Below are 24,102 nucleotides of genomic sequence, written 5' to 3'. Positions count from 1 at the left end.
TAAAAAATGGGAGACAAGGGTGCAAAAAATACATTATAGTGCCATCTGAGCTTTATAAAGTGAGATCATTTAAATAACACACATAACTTTTCTTACTGTTGCAGAAATTCAGCTGATACAGTTTCACTATACATTGTCTTTTTTTGGTAGGAAATGCTACAGACAGAATAACAAACATTTGCTAGGGGAAAAGTGGTTTCAGTTGCACACCCGACAAAATTGGCTGCATGCTACATTTAGGCCATCTTATGCCAAGAAGCATATACATGAGCCCCAAAGATTTTGCTGAACTGCTAGTCGCATCCTAACTAGCCAGTGTAAGCTGATGATGAAGGATGATGGATGCTGCAGTCCAATGCCACCAGGGTGGCCACCCGTTGCCCTGACCTAAGTCAGAAGAGGCCCATGCCACCCATCCCAGCAATGTGAGCAGAATCTATGCATCAGGGCTGCGGTCAAAGGCTTTCTGTCTTCTACCAGAAGCCCTGACTATTCTCTCTGTATTTAGAACTTGGAAAAGTCGTTATTGTTGTTTTAAAGGGCGGAGAGAGACTGTTCCTAGAGTCCAGGCAGCAGGGCCACTAGCCTTGCTAGCTAGGGAATTTAGGGAGCTTCAGTATTCCAAACGTAGCATAATCTAGAGAGTGAGAAAACTAAACGCTGCATTGTCAAGTTCTGTATTGTCCTGTACACTCGCCAGTGGTTCCACCCACTTGCACATACCCCAGAGAGTTCTGTAGGAAGCAGGATGCTTCCCCCGCCCCCCGCCCCCATGCCAGAAAGCTTTCTTGTTTCAATCTAACATACTTGGCAGGTGTTGTCCAGAGTTTCAGAGAGAAATCTTTTCTCCGATCTGGCTGGAGATGCCCAGAATTGGTCCTGGGATCATTTCCAATCAAACCACTCCGCTGTGACCCCACCTCAACAAGACAGCTCTTTGTTCTCCATCTTTTTCCTCTGTTACCTAGCATATCTTGGGTTTTTTTTGGGGGGGGGGGTTAGTCTATAGGTGCATGCATGGGCTTTATATTTTATTTTCCTTTAGGTAACTCTTTTTCTGGGTGCATGGATTTAGTTTGTGATGTGACCCAAGAAAGGTTTTTTTTTCCTTCATGGAAAAAACAAAATAACAACATAATAAAACTGGTGGTGAATTATCTCACAAAAAAGTGAAACTCTTCAGCACAAAGCAAACAAAATCACACACATACAACAGGGCACACTGGCCTGTGGAATTTTCATGGCCCACCCATGCACATTAATAAGCCTGGGGAAATTTCCAATACTGTATATCCATCTGGGCTTAAAGAATAGAAGTGGAATTTATTACCAGTATTATACATATACATGTTCAAGAGTGACTTACTCATATACTCACGGAATTTAGAAACTTTATCTATTATACTCACACAGAGAGAGGGGGGCACTTACACATGAATTTAGATTGTGAGAAAACTTCCTGATGAGACTGCTGAAACGTGGTACAGACAAAATGTTGAAACACACCAATTTGTGTGTTGGAAGTTGTGTGCTATTTGGAAATGGGATGCTGGTTTTTACACCAAACACTAAAAGTGTATGTCATGCAGTTTGCCTCATAACAAGTCAGCCTTCCCTCATGGGTCAGACAAACTGGCCAGAAGACTGAGGGGCCTTGGAACATAGGTTTACAAATGAGAGACCATTTCACGACCCTCTCAGGCTTTCCCACTGACCCACCTCTCCCCTCTGCCACCCTTGTCTCACATGCATAAACGTAGCATTCTGCAAAGACCCTTTGGCCTCATTCATAAGTGCGAATTTTGAAAGCGTTCAGATACTTGAAGTTCCCTCTGAACGAGAGAGCTTTACAACAAGTTTCAGGCAACGTCTAATGCTACTAATTCCTAGTCCGTGAGGGCTGAGATGGAAAGCATGTTGGGAGAAAGGGGAAATTAGGTTTATTCCGACTTGGAAAGAAACTGGAAGAACAGAAACATTTGGCAAAGGGGCTGCCTGAGAGGCCCATTTGCCGGGAAGGGTTTTACCAAAGGGAGTAAGGAATTGGGAGGGACTGATTTAAAAGCAAGGGGAGACAGAAAAGCTAACCGAGAGAGTGAGAAAAACAGAATGGAAAAGCTTGCTGAGGGGCACTGTAAAGGAAACAACTCTTAATAGATTTCTCATTGCCTGCGCTGGAAAGTTCTAGTGAATATCAATGTCAAAAGCAGCAAAATATGCTTCTTGGCTCTGCAAATACAGTGATGCCACAGCCCCTTGTGGGAAATAGCATTTGTATTACTCCCTCCCTCCAGTCAATTCTCATCCTGATTTTGGCCAACTACATTTCTGGCTCCCTTGCCTGCCTATTCCAGTCTTGATATCAAATCCAGAGAGCTTACATGCCACGAAGTGCCTTTCTTTCTCCAACCAACTGAGGGCAGAGAGAGCAATACCCCACTAGGGGCTGTAGAACTGGTTTTGCCATGGAAGCAAACTACCATACTTCTATATGTATTTCTCCCACACACATCGCCCACAAGCAAATGTACGTAGTATATGGCCAACCCTGCACACCCCCTGTTCAGAATGGCAACAAAGCTAAGGAACCCCTAGAAATACTGTCCAGATAAACTGGGAAGCACTGGAACTGGTGCCATCTCGTTTTGCTGTTTTTTTTTTTTTTTAATTGGCTGCTTGCTGAGTTATTACAATTGTGCTACAGCAACTGCTGGGATTAGTTATGTTTATGCAGGAGAAATTTCTACACCGTCAGAGCTTTTCTTTCACAATCCACCAGATTTTATCTTGCACACATACACTGGGTTTGTTTTTGTTTTTTTGAATCCTGGTTCCAAGGGACATTAAGCAAAGTATGTTTTTTGCCTGTGAAATCTTGTGCCACAGCAAACATGCAGCGTTAGGACTCTTGGTTCCAGCTCCCTATCCAAAATGACACTGCTACCCTTCTAGAAGCTGGCTGGCACTTTGGAAGTTACTAATAAAGATTACAATAAATCCAGACTAATTTTTTTTAAAAAAAAAACCTGTCTGATTTCAATAAGAAGAAAGAAGCTCAAAGGGATGATTGTTGCAAAACTATTCAAAGCATGTGTTATTCTAAACAGTCAGTGAAACGGAAGTGAAGAAAGGAAGCCCTACTGTAGGGTTCCTACTGTAGTACCATTTTTTTCCTTTCATGTAGGTGTGAGCATCTGCATTAGAAAATATGATTTCTTTTTCCTGTAGCTCTTCTATCAGAGGTTATAGTGGCTTCTCCCCACCCCTGTCTTTCTCCTCTTCAGTGCCTTGCCTTTACTTCCATTTTTCATGCCACATCTGTTCCATCTTGATAAATGTTATTTTGATGCTACTCTCCCAGTGCTTTGACTCCATGTTTTAAAGCAACAACCATAATGTTGTTTTTTTTAAAAAGAATTCCTGTCTCCCATTGACCCAGCTTTCCCCACTAAGCCTGAGGTCAGGGACTGAGAAAAGAAGCAAGGAGAAGGCGTTTCTTGTGTCCCTTCTGGCCACAACTAAAAAAAAAAAAAAAAAAAACAACCCCGGGGAGCAAGGACATAAGCATCATGAACCTCGGGTTGCTGTTTTCACCGTGCTGCCTGCTTTTCATTCTGTAGTTGCTGGGGTGGGGGGGTGGGCTGGTGCTGTCTGCGGAGGATATTAGGACTGGAGGGAGGTAGGGTCCGTGTGGCAAGCATTGGTGATCCTTGCAGCATTGTTCGCCTGCTGATGAGGGAGCCTAGGATACCGGCTTATTTGCCTAGGCACAACTTTCACCTTCGCCGGGGCCATACAAGAGAGCTGCCCATCTACTTAGCTACAAGGAACACAGGAATCAGAGCTAAAGGGACCAATTCAATGGGCAGGACCTCACAGACAACCCAGAATATTCAAAGAGGATTCAAACAGGATCGACTGACTCTTGAGCACTTCAAGGAAACCGGACCGCAGGTCTTTCATCCACAGTGACATTGTTTAAACAATAAAATGCCATTTCATTTGACACGTGACATAAATCTGTCAGTAACACAAATAAAGCACTCAATCTGATAGTTTCCTGCGAATTTTAGTGAGCATATAAAGAGAGAAGGAGAGAGAGAAGAAGAAAAATATCCTAAATATTCCTGATTGCCAACTGCTAAAGGGTTGCTAAATAAAGTTATCTTAAGGGCAATGTGCTACTTTCTCAAATCAGCTTGATTCTACCAAAACTCAAACAACTGTAAGATGCCCAGGAGTCACTGAAGGACAATAAGAAAGCATGATGAGGGCTTTTGCCCACTAAGGGAAAAGTTGCAGTTTGGGACACATGTCCTCCAAGACAAACAACATAAAGTGGTCTGGAAAAGAGACTCTTTTGCAACTACTTGTTACACTCAGGACATGAACTTTCAAGGACAGCACTTCTATGAAGCACAGAGGAAACAGAACCATCATCATAGGCATCCTTCAGTCTCGAAAGACTATGGTAACATGCTCTGAATTGAGGATTGTCCTCTCCAGAGCACGAAGCCTGGGTAAAGTAATATGGAGGATAGGCTGTTACCCAAGCAGCAGATCCCCCCTCTCCACGTTGCTGAAATGGTCCAATAGAAAGGCAAACAGAACCAGACTCGAAACAAAATCGTGGGCAATAGAAGTTGATTTACTTCTTTATGAGTAGTGTGGTTTTCTAGAAGATTTTATACGGAATATTGGGGGAGATAACTTGTTAATGCAGACCTGATTTAACACATATGTTTAAGGGTGCAATCAGACAGCCATTTGTCCCACTGTTTCTTCCGCTGCAGAGATGGGCTGGTTCACTATTTTTTCCAGCAATCACATCATGTAATTGCTAGAGTGAGCCAGCCTGTTCCCAGAGCGTTCCTTCCTACACGTTTCTAGGTCCCTGTTAGTGGCTACTATTTTTTCTTGCAAGTAGGATCCCTCTATTTTGGTTCATTTATAGACTGCACAGTTTCTGGAAGCAAAGCAAAGCAAAGGAAGCTTGCAGTTATCAACTTGCCTTCCACTCTTAATTTGCCAATATCATTAAATGGCTTAAGAAGAGAGACTTCACCATACTGGGAAATTAATCACTTTGCTCTGTGGAGGAGTAGAGGAAATAAAATATATTTTTAAACTGTACTATGATAGTGATGATGTGCTACACCACTTTGAAAACAAGAAAAGAAAAACTGAAAACTTCCTCCCAGAAGCCGGAGGAGATGGGAGGGGGCAAGAAGGGGGATATTAAACACAGCAATGTACACTGACTAAATAGAGAAAACTTGCTAAACTGGGAAATTAAAAACTTCCTTTCACTGCTCCTTCACAGAACAGAGGGAGGAAGGGAAAAATTAAATCAATTAATCAGCACTGGTGCACTCCTTCATTTACAGAAAACTAAACAACATTGAAATCTTCCTCTTGGAAGCAGGAGACAGATGAGGGCAAGGACAGAGGCTTTTTAGCTTCCTTAAAGGCTAAACCAAATAGGGTCATTTGAGGTACATATGCCATTTGGATGCAAGGATCACACCAGATGGCATATCACACCACTACTCAACCCCAAGTGACACTATTTAGCTTGCACCAGCTCACTCCAAATAAGCCTGTGTAAAATAACTCTAATTTCAACAAATAAAACTAAATAAAGTTCAGTTCAGTAAACAAAACCAGATATGTATACCAAGCTAATTTTATCTGCTATATAAATATCTGAAATGTTTTGGCAATGACCAAAAGTATTTGGAGCTAAAGTATTTGTTTAATATAGGAAAATATAACAAAGTACACTTGGTATAAATGTTCAAATAAATTGAAAATGTTAATGGAAAATTAATTCCACTGGAATGTTTGCAAGTATTTCAAGGCATAATAATTAAACATGTACCATATATTGCTGATATGTTAAGAAAACTAACTAAGACATTTAACCATAGACACTGTAAGCATCTTGAAATGTCATCATAATTATTTTTAATAAGCCATGGTGCTGATGAACGTTGCTCCTCCTATATGTAAGGATGGCTAAAAAAACCCAGAGACCTTCCATCCATGGCTGTTCTTGTTTAATTTTAAATTATTGTGATCTGCAAACCAGGAACTCTAGCTTGCCTTCATTCCCTGACAAGCCAGAATTGTAGCTCATGGGCTGTTCTTGGCTTATGATCATGGCTTATAAAGGGAGAGACAAGCCAGAGTAACTGGTTTGTACTTGGCTCTAAAGAAACCACAGAAAAAAAAGCTTGTGGTTTGTTTAGCTCAGTCCTTCTCCACCTTTGGCCCCCAGATGTTCTTGGGCTACAATTCCCAGAAATCCTTGTCAGGACTGCTGGTGGTGAAGGCTTCTGGGAATTTTAATCCAAGAACATCTGGGCACCCAAGGCTGGGAAACACTGTTTTTAGCTGCTGCCACTAGCCAAAAAAAATAAAAAATAAAAAATAAAAAGCAGCCGAAACATGTTGCTCTGAATCAATAAGATGAGGTACTTCTGGAATTCTGGCTTATCAGCACCTATGAGCCCGGTCACTGAAAATGGTTAGTTTAGTGATTTTAAACTTGAGTAGTATTTCAACCATTCATATGTACTGTTCAGTTTGACTTAGGTTGTATTTATTTCACTGTGTTGCTACTTATTACATCAAACCATACATTTCCAAAAAGAGTCATAGAGGAAATCAACAGTTTTGAAAACTTCCCCACAGAAAACTTGCTGTTCCTCATCACTTCAGGCAAGCTTTTCCTCAATAACTGGATGCCTGAGTCGTATTTTTAAACAGATTGTTATGTTTTACTGCTTTGAATGTGTTTTTAGTATTGCTTCTGTTTGCCAATTCAGAGAATGGTATTCGTTTGTTCCTTTTTAATATTTGTAAACTTGATGCTTTTAGCTTTAAATATTGCCTTTTAATGATGGAAGCCACCATGGGTCCTTTTAGAGGAGAAACGTGGGATAAAAATATTTTAAACAAACAAACAAACAAACTGGACTCCATATATTTTAATCAGCTTTGGGGAGAGGGCAACAAAGCGGTGAACTGCTGGCAGAAAGCAGAAAACAGGCGTCCATGCTTCCAGAATGCAAACTTCTTTTGCAAGTGGTTTCTGCTATTGTTTTTGCACCTTCTCAGATTGCCAGGTTGCTACACAGAGGAAACATGAGACAGTGCAACTAATGGGTTAATAACCCAGTCTCCTTTCTGCATCTTGCAGGATCACACCTTTACTTCAGACTCTCATCACAAGATAGCACCATAAAAAACAGAGAAGATGTCAGTTTTTGCCTAGTTCTTCCCCGCCCACCCTCCCTTTTTTTCCCTGCAGGAGCAGTTGCAAAGGTTGGAATTAGAAGCCGTTGTGGGAGAAAAAAAAAAGAACACAAGGAAGTAGGGAGTGTTGATGCAAAAGCTAAAATTAAAACCATATGGTCAGGAAGAGTAAAGCAAAGTAAGGGAGCCAAAAGACAGAAAAACCAGACTTCTGGCACTTTTAGGGCAAAGGGACACTTTCTGCAGCACCCAGCCACAAAATAGGACAGGGGTTGCAGCACAAAACATGTTTACAAATAAGGTTCCAATCCTGTATGAGCCTATTTACCTGGAAAGAACTCTTTGTGAAGGCAGGGAGCCATTTTCGTACACATGGATTGATCTGCACTGCTTTTCTGAATAAAATCAATGGGGCTTACTTCCAAGCAAACATTAAACCTGGGCAGCTAGTCAAATGCTCTTTCTCTGTACGTAATGGACAAAAGCATGTGTCACTTCAGGGACCATAGATTAGACCTCCCCCCCCACACACACACACTGACAACCAAACAAAACTGGAGCACCCTCAAGGGAACAGGCTCGCTCCTTTTAAAGTTCAGAACTCAGGACAAGTGGAGTAGCCTTTCACTGTGATTTGTCTTCCAGAAGGCATCCCAAGCATCAGGAAGGGCTGGTGCCCATCATGACCGGTAGAGCAAGGGGCCAATGAAAGGCAAGGCATAGACGACAGTAGGTTGAGCTAAATAATTCTGGTTTTGCTGCCTTCTTCCACCTTTGCATTGACACTGCAGGACAACTTCTTAACATGTAACGTCAAAGTGAATTCAAGAGTAGTTGTCTCTTTGGCTGGTTCAGGAAAGTTCCGTACTATCCTACTTGATACTCCATTGGAGAGAATGAACTTTGCTTTCTAGAAAGAGGCTCCTCACATTCTGTAAGGAGACAGCCTCCACTTCTTAACATACTACAAACACTGAACCAGGCAGCAGAAGAATTAATGTAAGAACGCATTCAGTCTGCAAAATTAATCTAATACGAACAACATAGGTTCTTTGTATTCCACAAAGGCAGAGCGCAGATGCTGAGGTCAAGAGTTTACTCTTACTCACCTCCCAGGAACTGGATGCCTCCAGCCACTCTGCCTACAGTCCTGGAGATCAGCTCGGACACGCAGCACCCCATCAGGGCAGTCAGGGCCACCAGAAGGAGAAGGCCACAGCCTAGCCCCGTCACCACCGTGCAGATCCTCCATTCCACACTTGGGATGGCCTGGAAGGATGCATAGCGTCCACACTGCTCCACCATCACTGTGATCTGGCGGATCTCGTCTCGTACTGGGTAGGAACATCTCCGGAAGGTGCCAAAGGACACCGATTTCTCCAGCTGAGATCCCAACAGCCAGTACGGCATGAAGAAGCCCACGCAGGAGACCCCGGCGCAGAGGAAAGAAAAAAATGTCCATATAACCCCTGTACAAGTCAGGCTGGAAGCCATTTTCCCCGTCATGACTTACTGACTGTGACAAAATGGAGGCTGGGACACAATTCTCTGTGTGCTGGGGAATGGTGGATAACCCAAATGCCTTTTAGTCTCTGTGCATCCACAGTCCAATAAAATCTTCAGTAAAAGCCATCACAGCAGATATTTTTGTCACTGGCAGGAAAGTTCCAGGTGCAGCCAAAGATTTTCTCAGTCTGGCTGATCTTTCCTCCCCAATGGTAGCTGAGGTTGTGGCAAGAAGAAGCATGGGAGTAGAGGAGGGAAGAAGGGCAGGGGAAAAATAAAGTAAAAAAAAATAGCATTAGTACAAAAAATCAACTCAATCCTTCAACAACAGGGTGAGGAAAAGGCAAAGGGTGCTGGGAATTGGACAGGAAGGTAGGGAAAAGGGAAAGTGAGACCTGGGTTAGAGTAGGGCTACTAGGTCTAGTTCAGGATCCCTGCACGGAGGGAGCTGAAGAATCAAGAAATTTAGCTGACTCTCAGCTTACTCTTCAGCTGTTTGCTCGCTCTGTTCATCCAGAGCTGCCAGCTGACCAAACCAAAGAAGCCCAGATGCCCCTCTGCCTCTGAACACCCTCTTCAAGGAAAGAAATCAGCAAGCAACTCTCTTGCAGCATGAGGGCTAAATAGAAACAGCAGGTCAGGTCTGCACAGCTACTGGCTGCTACAGGTGCAAGAGGAACAGGTGGCAAGAGCTCGTGTGTGTGTGTGTGTGTGTGTGTGTGTGTGTGTGTGTGTGTGTGTGTGTGTGTGTGTGTGTGTGTGTGTGTGTGTATCACATGCCATCAAGCTGCATCTGACTTATGGCACCCCTAATAAGAGTTTCTGAGGCATGTGAGGTATTTAAGGAGTGGCTTTGCCAGCTCCACACTCCCAGGGAGTTTCTGTGACTGAGTGGGGATTTGAACCCAGGTCTCCTGAGCCCTAGTTCATAACTCTGTTCCCTACCCCACACTCGCTAGAGACAAGGCGGGGTCCAAGATCAGGTTGGGTGGAGACCGACTCCGAACAGCTGAGTGACCGCAGAGCCCCAGGCCTCTTAAATGCGATGTTCTCCAAAGATGTTGGGTATAATCCCCATCATCCCTCACCAGCTGGGCTACTGGCTGCGGAGACTGGGGACCATGAGACATGTAGTCCTGCGCAGGGAGGGCACCAGATTGGGGGAGACTCCCTCAGAGAGCAAGGAGCGTCACCAGCCAGTATCTAGGTCAGAAGAGCCAAAGATAAGGGAAGGCGAGACACGCCAGCGCTTCGCACTCCCGGGTTGCTCTTGAACGAGCCAAGCCTGGGATCGGGACCGAGGGAGCTCCTCTGGGTCCTGGAAGGGATTCGGGAAGGGCTTTTCGTTTTGAGCTTCGGTCACAACGGAGCGTCGAGAGGAGAGCGAGCCTTTTGCGGACTGTCGTGGGAAACCGCCGGGGAGTTGCGAGAAGGGGCTGGGCGGAATTTGGCAAGGAGGCGAAGAGAACTTGGGGGCTGATCCAAGTGGGGTGTCTTTGTGTGTGTGTGGGGGGGGGGAGAATAAGGCTCGCTCGCGCCAGAGAGGAGCCCGGAGAGCCCAACCCTTGCTAAAGGCGAGCCCCCCGCCCCACTCTCCCCCCCCCCCCGCACGCTCACACACACCGCGCTCCGAGTCCTCTTTTGAACGCGTGCTTCGGCGACGCGGCGCCCCCGGACCCCAGAGGCCGGAGCAAGCCAGCAAGCCAGCAAGCGGGTCGGCGGGCAGCCCGATGAGAGACGCGCTGCCGGCAGGCGAGGGGAGGCGAGGAGCAGGGGCGCCCGAGCCTTTCGAAGGGGCGCCGTCTCCCGCGCGCGGTCCCTCCGGGCAAGCGGGTGGGAGATCTGGGGCGAGCGGGGGGCGCAGGGAGAAGGGCACCCCGAAAACCCGACGGGACGGGCCCCGGCCTTCCTCCTCCTCCAGACCGTCCCCCGATGCCCAACGGGGCTGCCTGCTTGCCGCCGCCGCCCCCCCTTTTCTCCCGGACTTGAGGAGAAGTTTGGAGCCGTTCGCCTCTCCCTTGCGCCGCTTCCTCTGCCGGGAAGAGCGGAGGGGAGACAGAAGGGGCGGCGGCGGCCGAGGGGTGCGGTGCGGTGGGAGAGATCCCGATCCCGCTCCGCCGCCCTCTCCTCACTCACCCACCCGGCCCTCCTGCTCCAGAACCGGGCGCACCAGCAACGGCGTCCTTCCCGGCTTCTGCCCCGGCAAGAACCAGCCCCCTCCGCGCCCGCTTGGCTTCCCCTTCCACCCCTCCCTCCCTCCCGGGCTCCGAGGGGTGGGGGGAGTCTGACTAGCTCCAGACGGCGACACGGGTCGGGGTCCGGCCTCCCAGCGCCCGTGTCTCTCTCTCTCTCTCTCTCTCTCTCTCTCTCTCTCTCTCTCTCTCTCTCTCTCTCTCTCTCACACACACACACACACACACACACACACACACACACACACACACACACACAGCGCCGCCCCCCTCAAGGCCACTAACCTCCAGCCCCCGTCCTGGCCCGGGCACACATGGAGAGGCTGCCACCCGCGCGGCCTCTCCCCAGCTGCTGGGCACGCCCCGGGAACGCGGGGACCCGCTCGGCTTCGCAGCGCTCCGGCGGCTGGAACGGAGCGCCGCTGCTGCTTCTGCCGCCGCGCTCGGCTCTAACTGGGGGGGGGGGGGGAGGGCCAGGCAAGCAGGCAGGCAGGCAAGGTCCCAAAAATCCCAGCAGGGGGAGCTCCGCCCCCTCCCGCCCAGAAAGAAAGGAGGAGGAGGAGGAGGGAAGCGGGGGGAGGGGGGGTTGTCTCGCAGGCAGCCTTGTAAGGCCCGGGAAGCGAGCGAGCGAGAGAAGGAGCCCTAGCGAAGGAGGAGCAGGGGAGGCGAGGCGAAGGCGCATCCCTGGGGCAAGTCAGGAGAAGCAGAAGGACCGGGGGCTGAAGAGACCTGATGGAGGGGGGGGGAGAGGTCGCTGGGATCGCCCCCTGAGAAGCCCGGGTGCCCCGCCCCTCCATACTTGGTTTTTTTTTTGTGGGTGGGTGGGTTGCTTGTTTGGGGTTTTTTTTTATGATGATTTTAAGATAGAGGCCCACGGGGAGCGTGAATTAAGGTCCCCTTGCCCCTAGGCAGCTTGGGCGCTGCTGTCTGAGACAAATGCCTCCTGCAGACACCCGGGGGTGCGGAGGGGGGGCGAATCACCTGGTGGTGGGAAGGAAACTGTGGGAAACCTTTTTTTTCCCCCGCCTTGAGAAGGGCATCGCCCTTGGATCAGATGTGAATCGATAGTGACATCGTCATGGATGGGTACGAGTCCAATCGGGCCACTAAAACGGATACCGTGCTAGCCACAGCGTAAGCCAAAGGAAGCTTCTATGCCACACAAATGGTCTTCTTGGCTGCTGTTCGCTGTCTGATTGTTTCTGATTTGAACACAGACAGTGTAAGTGAAATTGGGACAACTGAAATAGGGACATATTTGTGAAAGTGAAATCCAAAGTGAAAGTTTGTCAGTAACTTTCTTCGACTGACTTTTTTCTGAAGAGTAATTATTGGTGCATGAAGGTCTTCCAAGTATGCCACAATTTAGCCAGTTTTCAGTTCCTTCTTTATTTGTTAAGATATTGGTAATATAAGTGAATAGTATGTTATTGGCTGTCCTACCTTAAAATAGGTACAAGGGGTCTAATAAAAACAACTTGTAAGTGAAACCTTTTTAAAAATGTAAGCATTTAATCCACAATAAGTATACTAAGCTGGCTGGATAGCTCGTGGTTTGGGTGTCGGGCTGCAGAACCAAAGGTTGGGAGCTTGATTTTCTACTGCGCATCCCTAAAGAGTCGCCCTTGGGTGGCCTTGGGCAGGCTGCACAGTCCCAGGATGCCCCCAGAAGAGGGGAAGGGTCAACCACTACTCTCTACATAGAAAACTCTGAAAAGGGTCACCATAAATCAGAATCTGACTAGACAGCACAGGATGGTTATTTTGAGTATACTTCTCTCAATTATGTGGTAATCTGTTATTTTAGTTCAGCTTTCGGGAGAGCATTTTGATAAAATAAACAATATTAACATAACATTTCAGAATCTAAAAAAAAATATGCAAAATCAGATATTTATCAATTTAGTGTGGCGGTGGGTGTTTTAAAGAAAATACACACCACTACTCCACAAGGGTAGCCTAAGACATCATGGTGGGAGACAAAGCCAGCACCTCTTCTCTCCAAGTAAGCGCCCCCCCCCCCGTACGTGGGTATCTACTGCACGGGCATCCTGCCAGATGCATGTTTCTTAGTTAATGTAACAACTGTGATATCAAAATGGAATTGGATCCCCAAATCCCAGGTACAATGCCGTGTTTCAGTTTTTTAAAATAAAAGCAAGGATGGAGCTGGATGTTGAACTTGAAATATAATTGTTGCTAGTCTGAGTGTGCATGCCAAGGTCACTTCTGTCATCCCTCTCGGTTTTCAAGGGAGGCACTACATTGAATTGATTTACTGTATATGCTACCCTAAGATGGAATCCTTTTGAGTTAAAAACAATAGGGGCAGAGGGGTCCTGCCAGTATGCAAAGCGGGTCAGAAATTTCAAAATGCCATGCAATATTTCCCTGGAAACATGGCAAGGACGAGAACAAAAGTGGCTATGTACATTTAAAAGACCATTTTGCATTCCAGCTTGAACCCCAATCTCATTTTTTTGAAGATGGGTTTACACAGTAAATGGGGCTCCTGGAGCAAAGCTTCTTGGATACTGTGCTTCTTAGATACAGGCACCCAGTCAAGTGTGATGCCCTACTTACATTTCATTGTATAAGGAAAAGTCTCAAACAAAATGAATCACCCTGAGTTGTTAAGAGACAATTATCACCCCACTAATGCCCTCAATGGTACTCAAAATCTTCTACCTTGGAAGGCAATTTTATTTTTTTCCTCCCAATAGGTCCACTGTTGTCTTTATAGGACTTGGAGAACAGGACAGGGGACCAGTGAAGTGGATGGGTGGAGGCACACAGAGCGATGACTATCATCACCCAACAGGCAGCCAGGAAGGAAGGGTCATTCTAGGGAACTGTCTTATTCATAACTCCATGATAGTCAGTTATTGCTCTTAGAACATGGATTGGCAATTGGCAACTTTGAAAAGGAGCTTCTTGGGGTAGAAACAAATTAATGGCAGTCTGTGCTTGGAGGAGGGAATGTCTTCACAGCTGAAAAGCCTCTGAGTGTGCAGCAGGAAAATGCCCATCTGATTGAGCCCTTAGTTGACTTCGTTTTGTGATTCATCTTCAGGGCTTAAGTATGGGATCCCTTTGAAGTCTCAGATATAGAAAGGCCTTTTCCAGGTGTGACTACATGAGATTTGTCCCACTGTTTAATCTGCTCTGGGGATGGGCTGGTTTGCTCTTCTTCCTGGTAACTACGTACATGATGGAAGTCCCAGTGCAAACCAACCCACCCCCAAAGCATTTTTTGCTTCCTGTCAGGGACTACTCTTTTTTTGCATGTGGGTAGGATCACTCCATTTTGGTTTCTTTTCTGCCTGTGTGATGGCTGAAACTGAACCAAAATGACCCTTTGCTAAAACACCTTAACCCTCTTCAGAAATGGGAAACTTCCTTGCTGCTTTCCTTTGGAGGGCAGTGGTGAGGACGTTTTGTATTTCTTTTTAATTGTTTCTAACTTTAAAAAAAAAACTCTCTGAAAACATTGCTGATGCGCTGTGTTGGTTTGCACTAATGAAAAAAGAAAAGCAAAACTTCCCTTCCAAAGGTGAGCAGCAAGGAAAATGTAAACGGAAAACTTTCCATTTCTAAAGACTGCTAGATGGCTTCCTGTCCTTGCTTAGCCTAAGCCACTTAATGATCCTGAGAAATGAGAAGCTAGAGGGAAAGAAGACTTGATTGTGCTAAACACGGTTGCTTGAGGTGTGGTGTCCAAAGATTGTTCCAAATGACACCCTGCCTCTCAAAGTGACCATGTTTAGCATGATCAGGACTGATCCAGGCCAGGATAATTTGGCCACCTAAGTCATATATTATCAACCATACCCTCTTTAACACGGCCATGCTTTCAGCTCCAATCATGGGCTATCTATAATGTCTGTCTCTGCCTTCAGATTCCCAACCTCTACAGCAACCATGCAGGACTTTTAGAAGAAAATAACTGGGGATGATGTGGGAAGGGTGGTGGACTTCAGTCTCACTCCACTCTGGGAACAGATTCTTCTGTGCCTCACATCAGCGACAGGAGATACTGTACAGAACACCCGTAAAGAATTCACATGTTCACCCGCCAAACAGAGTTGTCGTGTTTGTGTGGAGTAATCCCAGGAAAGGAAGAGTCAAGTTTAAAAGAGGAAACACTGCTTGTCCAAGAGTGAGACTGCTTTAGGGCAAAGGTAGAGAACCACGCTCAGCCTTAGGGCTAAATTCAATCCAAGGGGAAATTCTTGGAGGGAGGAACTGCATTCCTGTGGATGGGTGGGGCCAAAGGCAAAAGGGTAGAACCCAACATATTTTAGCTTGAAGTTCCTTTTTACAGTGACTAAACCCGAGTGGAGACATAAAGTGGGGCTGCATAACGCTCGTAAGAATCTGAGATGTCCTCGCCCTGCCTTAGGATTTACAGCGATGCTGCTGCTGCTGCAGCTGAATCTTAGCTGCAGATGTCTGGAACCGTCTTAGGTCAGCCACTCCCATGCCCTCAGCAGATTCATAAGACCCGTCCCTTTCAGGTGGGTTGGATCTGTTCAAGACATTTTGTTGCCAGAGGAAGGGCAGCAAAGGCTGAAGCCCTAAACCCACCCCCACCCCCAGTTCAAGGCGCACAGTGCTCACACTGAAACACATTTATTGGTCTTTAGTCCTTTCCTTTCTCTCTTTTCATTTTCTTTCTTTTTCCTTCTCCCCCCCCCCTTTGAAAGGCTGACTAAGTTATTGTTCCACCTAAGACAGAAAATCACACAAATGCCTCTGTCTCTCCCCCACCCCTCACATGGGAGAAAAAAACCCCACAGGAATGATAAATTAATAACTAGCCATTTCCTGCCTTTTCATGACGCTCACAAATTCATGCTGCCTGCAGTAGTCACCAATCACATTAAATTATGATAGCCATTCTGGCTTTCCCTCCTTGCATGTGTCTTGTGTGTGTTTGAATGTGCAAAGAAAAGAGATGGAAGGAGTGAGGGGACATCAGAAGGTTACTCTTGGGAGAGAAAATCTGGCCCTCCCTTTAAAGTTCCTTGAACGAAGCAGGTTGACTGCACAATAAAAGCTTTGTCTGGCAGTGATTGCGACACACACTCTCAACTCCCCCCCCTTTCTCTGTATTTGCTATAGGAATTTTTTTTGTGACACCATATGCAACATAAAGTGCTGAATCTAGGAGTCAGTCTCACAAAATAAAGATGTAAATAATTGTAATCTTTAAAAGCCTTACATTTCTAGGTGTCGCCTTTGTCGCTGAAAGTTTTTAGGAGAGAAGCTGTTTGCCAAACGTTTGCGTTGTTTCCACACTAAAGCCCTTTAAACAAGGCGGAGGCATTGTTTTTCTGCAATTAGACGCTGAACTGGTTGCCAGAGAGAAGTTGCCAGGATCATTAAAACTGACGGGACAGATGACAGTTCTATACACATCAGAGCTCCCAAGGAAAGTCTTTGAGCCTGTATGAAAGGAGCATTTTTCAGGAGGTTCAGCAGATCATGACACCCATTATATCAGACGTTTACGCAAACACGTTTTCTGGAGTTCTGTAGACTGTAACCCATGGTATACAATTGACATGCTGGAAGATAGTTTGAAAAAGCCATTTGATCAGAGGATTATGTTTTGGCAGGCAAACCACAGAAGTGGTCTTTTGTGTGTTCTGATGAGGTGCCTGCTGGATGGGCTGTAGAAACAGCATTTCAATTTGCCATTTGGGAAGAGAAATGATGATGATCATTTGCACAGCCATGCTGGAGGTACTTTTGGAGAGTCTGTGAAACTGCCATGCTCAGCATCCATTAGCATTCTTGCGTCTGAAAAGCTTTGAACTGCCAGAAACATGGATGATGCAATTTCTGATAGGCATACCATTTGGCACTGCCTTGTGAATTTTTCTAACAGGACAGGTCAACATATCTAATTCATACCTCAAATTGTTGCTGCACATGGAAGACAATGAAACGTGACACTAATAGGATAAATGTACAAACATACAGGGTTTTTTGACATCATAAATAATTACAATACTTCTGGTGACAATGGGAGCCTATTAGAATGCTCACATGGAGGTGCTGACTACACCTTGTTGACAAATGTCAAATTTGTAATATTTGTTATTTATTATTTAAGATGAAATTGGATTCATATAAAGTTTAGTATGTTTCACATAAATTCCCAGTGTGGTGTAGTGGATAGAGTGACAGACTAGGACTCTGGAGAATAGGGTTTGAATCCCCACTCAGGCATGGAAATTGACTGGGGGAGTGGAACTGGTAAAATCACTCCTTAAATATCTCACTTACCTTGAAAGCCCTGTTGGGGTTGCTAGAAGTAAGTTCTGACTTGATGGCACAGAACACACACATATTTCTAAAGACATCCATGAAAAACAGCAATTTCACCACAATTATCAAAGTTAATCTCTTCATAAAGTTATACTTTTAGACATATATTGTCTAAATTTTTGCAGTTACAAACAGATTTCAGATTATTAACGCTTAACCCTAGCCCTAACCCTGCTCCCCAAAACATAGCATGGAATAGAGATGTGTGTTTCTGGACTACAGCTCCCAGAATTCCATAGGCAGCATGGGCACACACCTGCACACCTTCTGTATGGAACATCTCCTAAAGCAGAAGCTCCTAAACATGTTGATATTGTTACCTTGTTTTTACTTTTTGAGTACCCCCCCACGCTCCCTGTGCCTCCAACAGGAGTGAGCTGGGCAAGAATAGAGGCAGAGGTAGAGCTAGCCTTCACTGACCTGGAATTTAATCCTTTTTGTCAGCTGCCAGGACTGAAGGATGTAAAAACAGAATCTGTTCGTTCTTCCTGGACAATTCAAAAATTTCAGCAGCACAGTTTTGTCCTCAGTGGGAGGACAAACGGGACCACCGAAACTGATTGGGAGAGTTGTAAGCAGTCTGCCATGTGCATGTTGCCGAAACCTGGCATTACAGCTCTGTTGGCCTTAGTGAAAGTGAGTGTGGCAAGTGCGGACTTTGATGTAGGGCTGTGCTGGTTGACCAGTGGCTGCTATCGTGGCACGGAATACTGAGAGCTACGGTATAAAAACTAAACTTTTCTTACCTGTAGGGCACCTCAACCAAAAATGTTTGGGTGAGCCTCCTTCTGGTCAAATCACAAACTGCGACTGATCATAATCTGGGTCCTTAAAAGAGCTTGGATGAGACTTGAACGAGGGGAGGATTACATGTAATGAGAGGTGGGATCTCTTGGACAGTGCAATGACTTCTGCTCCAAATATATAGAAACAATAAATGCCTTGTTTAGACCTGATGGCATTATGTGTTGTGACCACAGGTTTCACTAGGTCCATTTTAAAGAGAAAGGCAGGGTAAAAATATTTTAAATAAAACAAATAGGACCTTCCCTTTGGACTGTCTTTCTGGCTGTACGTATACTGTTTGGTGGCTTTAGATAAGTCTCTCTACAACTCACCCTATTGCCATTAAAAACAAGGTAGTAATATTGCTGTACTTTATGGATTTGCAGTAATGACAGAGCATGTGAAGAGTCTTTTAAAGTGAAGCACTGCCCCTTCAGATATTTTGCACTACAACTCCTATAATCCTTTACCATCGTCCATGTTGATTATAGTTTCTGGGAGTGGATGTTGAAAGCATATGTAGCTCCAAGGTTTCACTCACTCTTGAATAAATGCTGCAGTTTCATCACATTCTTCTTTTTATTGAGATGCAGGTGGTATGAGAGCCAGGGTGATTCAGCAGGTAGAGTATGGGTGAAACCAAAACTCAGGAAGCCTGGGTTCAAACCGCCCCAACTTGGCCATGGACACTTAATAGGGAGTGGCAATGATACACCTTTCCTTGAACACATCACAGACTTCAAAGCCTCTAGTAGGATCACTGGAAGTCAGAAGTGACTTGGTGCCACATTAACATCAAACTGTGATAGTGCACTGTTGCACCAAAAATAGCCATCTTGCAGCACTTAAAAATCTAGCAACTTTATTGTTATATACACTTTTAGGACCTAGAGCCCACTTTGCCAGCTGTGCCACAAACTAACAATTTTCCATTCATGTTTAAATTAAATAATTCAAAAGCAAAATTTCAGGAAAGAAAATCTACGGCACATTGCAAAAGAGGAAAATACAGATGTTAAAATAAAGATACCACATTATACAGAATGATTAAGTTGAAAACCTGTGATTACATGCTGTGACGTTTACCCCTTGTGGCCCCTGTTTGTCTCAGGAAACACAGAGCTCACAAGATTCCCAAACACTTCTTGACATGCTGCCACCAGTTGATCCCTTTTATCAACCTAGTTTACTCCGAAAAGATGAAGGTCCATTCAGTACTGTCTTTTTAATAAAACAGGGGTATTGATTATAGCTGGTTTCTAGAATCATTCATAAGCATATTCTTTTCGGTTCACCAAGCATTAATATTAATCTTCTATATTAAATGTAATAGGTTACTAATCACTCCTCAGACTAATCACTCCTCAGATCCCCAAACTATCTCCCTCTCTCTCTCTCTCTCTCTGATTCCAAACTCTGACTCAGAATCAACTTAGATTTAACTGACTCCTCCTCTCTCAAGCTACGCCTTTTAACATCTCTTGTGGCCCCACTTGTTAACCACATTAGCATATAACTCACGAATAATACATAACTTATTGCATAGCAAGGGTGAATGCTACATTCCTCCCCCCTTAAATATGTTTGTTTGGGAGGGAAACACGTTTTTCATCCTAAACAAACATGCATCATTGCATAAAAACTCTTACTTACCATCTGGCACAATTTTGCAAACAATACAACATCTTATATATCAAACACAATATCTTATCACTCTAAACATTCCAATACAAATCAATAATATACTTTACCTTATCATTTATACTTACTACATTTAACATTTCAACCTTACAAAAATATAACATAATCAGGAAACTTTACATATGTAATTAACCAGTTAATCAATAGTCCATTCGAGTTTATTTTGAAAGTCTTTGAATCATTCTCTACATTTCAGTCCATCAATATTCAATTTTTCATCACTATACACAAACAGAACATTTATTGTACATTACCAATTTTGTTTATCTCCCCATTAGTCATTTGGCTTTCAAGGCAAGGTACCAGCATCTACGATCTGAGTCCCTTTTTTGCTGTGGATTACAAAGTCCAAGTCTTGTATGTCCCCGCTGTTATCTGCTTGGCACAGCACCTCTCCAAGTCCTATGCTCGATGTATCTGTGGCGATGGTGAACTCCCGCCTGTAGTCAGGTGTGCTATAGACTGGTCCGGTCATTATCACCTCCTTCAGCTGGTCACACGACAGCTGGCACTCAGGGATCTTTGATGATTTCTGGATCCTTCTTCCGTGTTCTCTTTGGTTGACTAGCAATCATCGGGCCTTCTGATGTCCACTGGATGTCCTCAGCTTGCTGTTTCTTTGTGAAGCCTGCTTTCTTTCTGGCTCTAGGTAGGGGTTTGCTTTGCAAGGTTTTATGGCCTTTTTCAGCTGCAGAGCTAATAGACTTGCTAGCCCTCCAGTGCTGGTGCAACACATCTATAGGTTCCGACTCTTCCAAAAGCAATTTACTCCCCTCTATAGATCTCAGTCCCACTACTTGGTCCTCAGGACAGAATGCTCTTTCCTGGGTCTCATACAAGCCTTTCTCCTTTCCAGGAGTACTTCCCAAGCTTGGCTCTGCCACTTCTAAGGACTTTTCCCTATATAAAAGATCCTTATCCAGGTAAGATCTCTCAGGGCATTCAGGACACAATAAAGCAGGTGAACTGGCTGCTTCAATGCAACCCACCAAGCTAGTGTCCTCCTTCTGCTCCTGGGCAAAACTATTTTTATTTGGGGTTTTCAAAAGCATGAAATCAGCTTCTGCACAATTATTACACTGGCTATCCAAGGAACTTTCTCCCTCCAGGCTTTCCTCTGCTACAGTATCCATTTCTACTGCAGTGGGTGATTTCTGGCCCCCTGGTGAGCATGTTAGTGCAAAAGCAATCTTAACATGCTCTATCAAGTACCAACCGATTAGAAAAGCAGCCAGTATTTCCTCCCTATGTTTCCCAGGGACAATTAGCTGTTGGTGGGGTCCTCCCCCTCTATGAGGTGCCTTTAAACCCTCTCTATATGTCAGGTCTTTATCAGTTATAGACCTCTCTGGGTGTTCAGGGGTCAGTGGAATGGGATTCTCTTTAGGTTTTCTAATACCATCATTTAACTGTTTTCATTCTGTTCATCAATACAGGGAGTATCATTAGGGTTTTTCAATATGACCTCCTCAGCCATTTTTGCTACCTCAGGGTTTTCCTCTAAACTGGGGCATTCCTGATTTGATTCAGAGATTAGGAATTCCATTTTTCCCTCTGGGATTGTTAACTGCTCTCCCAGGGCACATGTTACGCCAAAAAACTCTGCACATGCTCAATTAGATCTAGACCGATTAAACAAGGTGCTGGAATTTGATCAAAAATTGCCACATCCCAAAAATCCAACCCAATCTCTATAGTTTATCTTTACTTGAGCCGGTAAAATCACTGGAGTAGAACTTATTCCCTTGATTGTAACAGTTTGGTTTGGAAGTATTTGTTTTTTAGGAACCACATCAGAGTTATTTTGGAACAGGTATCGCCAACTCCCTCATAAGATTTCTCATTAATAAGAATTTCCTCACCAGGGTTCTGTACTAAAATATTTTCTATCTTTACAAGAAAACACTGAACGACCCTGGCTAGTGGCAGATCAGAATTCTCTGTTGTGGTAGTTGCCATGGAGACAGAACCACCATTGTTACAACTTCCTTCAGTGGCCTCCACAGGCTTTAAACAGTAAACTTTCTTAGTTTGATTATCATCTTTTCCATTTTTATTTTTGTTTTTCATACAATTTGATTGAACATGCCCAAACTCACCACAGTTATAACACTGTTGATAAGTCATTCGCTCACTCTGAGGAGACCTATTAAACTTTTCCTCAGGGTTCACTCTCTTCAGCGGACTAGTCCCTGAGGGCAACTTCGGTGAGGTACTGGGCTGGCCTTCTTTCCCTGATGTTTCACATGAGGTAATTTTTTGGAAGGGTCTCTTATTGTTGTCCCAGTTTTGCCTGTTAAATTTTACCTCAGAGAACCTGGGGTCTCGGAACTCACTAATAGAACCAGCTTTTTCACCATCTTCTAGTAGAGTTTTAGGATTTTTGTCTTTAACAGTGTGACAACCCCAGACCTACTGGAGTATGCCACACTATAAATATGCTGCCACCAACCATTCCCTATAAGAAGTCACACAGACCAGGAATGGATTTTACTAAACAAAAGAACAAGGTTTATTTAAATAACAAACAGGGAAAATAAAATGATCAGGTAAATAAGATACTGTAACGTGGCTTAGTCTCAATCATACATACAACAGTTTGGTTCACACAGAACACTTTAAAGTAAAGCCCAGACCCTGAACCTATCAGTTCTGGCTACCTATAAAGAAACCTGAACCTATCAGGTAGGTACTAACTGACACACAGTTGTACTCAGTCTGACACACAGACTCCAACTCCTCACTCTTCACACAAGCTCCACATATATATACAGTACAGCTCCTCCCCCTGATGTCCCGCCTTCCACTCCCCATAGGATGGAACTTTCCCTCCAAACCCATGACAGACAGGTACCATCAGTGCTGTATGTAACACCTCCCCTCTTTATAAGTTGTTTTGCAGGGGAAAAGCTAAAGTGCTTTTCTCCAAAAAACAACCAGGATCAAACACATAAAATAGTTATACATTATAACACACAATCCCATACTTACACTCTAGGTTAAACATAACACTTCTGCATTTAAACATTAACATTTACCATACATTAAGTTACCTTTATTAATACAAACCAAGCATGTTTAATAAACAAGTACATTTAACTTTTGGTCACCAAAATATACATAGTCCATATTTCTTCGCCGTCTTCACTCTTCGGGTCTTCTTGACAAGGCGTCAGCAACACAGTTCATTGACCCTCTGACCACCTTCACTTCAAAGTCATAATCTTGCAGGTTTAAAGCCCACCTCATAAGTTTACTATTGTGGGTTTTCATTGTCTTTAACCACTGCAGTGGTGAGTGGTCAGTGCACAGAATAAAATGTCTTCCCCAGATGTAAGGTTTGGCCTTCTGAATCGCGTATACTATGGCCAGGCACTCCTTTTCCACAGTTGCCAAATGTCTCTCACCTTTCTGGAGTTTCCTACTCAGGTAGGACACTGGATGCTGGTCACCATTTTCATCCTCCTGGCAAAGAACTGCTCCTACCCCGCTGTTAGACGCATCGGTGTAGATGATGAACTCCCGGTCGAAGTCTGGAGCACGCAGCACTGGATAATTGATGAGCGCCTCCTTCAACCTCCGGAACGCCTCCTCACAGTCGCTGGTCCACGGGATGCGGTCATCAGTCTTCTTCCGCGTCAGATCGGTCAGCGGAGTCGCCATCTCGCTAAACCTCGGGATGAACTTTCTGTAGTAGCCCACCAACCCAAGAAATGATTTGACTTTTTTCTTGGTGTTGGGTCTGGGCCAATCACGAACGGCTTCTATTTTGGCCTCTAGGGGTTTGATCACTCCTCCCCCTACTATGTGACCCAAATATTTTATTTCTGGGCTACCCAGCTGCAGTTTGTTCTCTTTGCAGGGCCTAGGCCAAAGCACTTCCTCCCCTGGGTTAAAGTGCCTCTCCCTGGCTTTCTGGTTATACCAGGTTTCCTGTCTGACCTTCTGAGCTTGCAGGTTTTCTGCTGCTAGCTCTAGGTTTCTCTTCAGGTCAATCATTAAAGTGTCTATGTACATCACAACATCTTGTGGGTCATCCTGGGTGATCTGCTCCCAATTTTGCTTCATTAATTCAAGTGGACCTTTCACCCTTCTCCCAAACAAAAGTTCAAATGGACTGAACCCGGTACTGGCTTGTGGCACTGATCGATAAGCAAACAAAAGGGATTGCAGCTTCTGGTCCCAATTGTTTGGATTCTCTGCCAAGTAAGCCCTAATCATGCGCATCAGAGTCCCATTGAACTTCTCCGTTAACCCATTACTTTCGGGGTGATAGGCAGTGGTTTCCTTGTGTTTAATTCCACAGATTTGCCATAACCGT

General features: G+C 44.8%; 1 protein-coding gene across 4 annotated transcripts in view; it reads right to left on the bottom strand.

Annotated features, from left to right (window-relative positions):
• Window positions 1-11,381, bottom strand: part of LHFPL6 (LHFPL tetraspan subfamily member 6) — a 35,667-nt gene extending 24,286 nt beyond the window's left edge. Inside the window, exons 1-2 of one of the 4 annotated variants that reach the window (XM_073002553.2) lie at window positions 11,244-11,381; window positions 8,370-8,982 (exon numbers count right to left, since the gene is read on the bottom strand). In XM_073002553.2, coding sequence (XP_072858654.1) covers window positions 8,370-8,766 — 397 coding nt within the window. In that variant the 5' untranslated portion in view covers window positions 8,767-8,982; window positions 11,244-11,381. Of the gene's footprint in view, window positions 1-8,369; window positions 8,983-9,711; window positions 9,867-10,902; window positions 10,982-11,243 lie in introns of those variants that run through there. The other 3 variants (XM_020787983.3, XM_078383793.1, XM_078383822.1) reach the window with 3 other exon arrangements.
• Between the last annotated feature and the right edge of the window lie 12,721 nt (window positions 11,382-24,102).

This window comes from Pogona vitticeps, chromosome 1 (assembly GCF_051106095.1).
Source record: "Pogona vitticeps strain Pit_001003342236 chromosome 1, PviZW2.1, whole genome shotgun sequence".
In the NCBI taxonomy this organism is placed as follows: Eukaryota; Metazoa; Chordata; class Lepidosauria; order Squamata; family Agamidae; genus Pogona; species Pogona vitticeps.
Note: the sequence above shows the minus strand (reverse complement) of the source record. Positions and strands in the feature narration are given on the sequence as shown.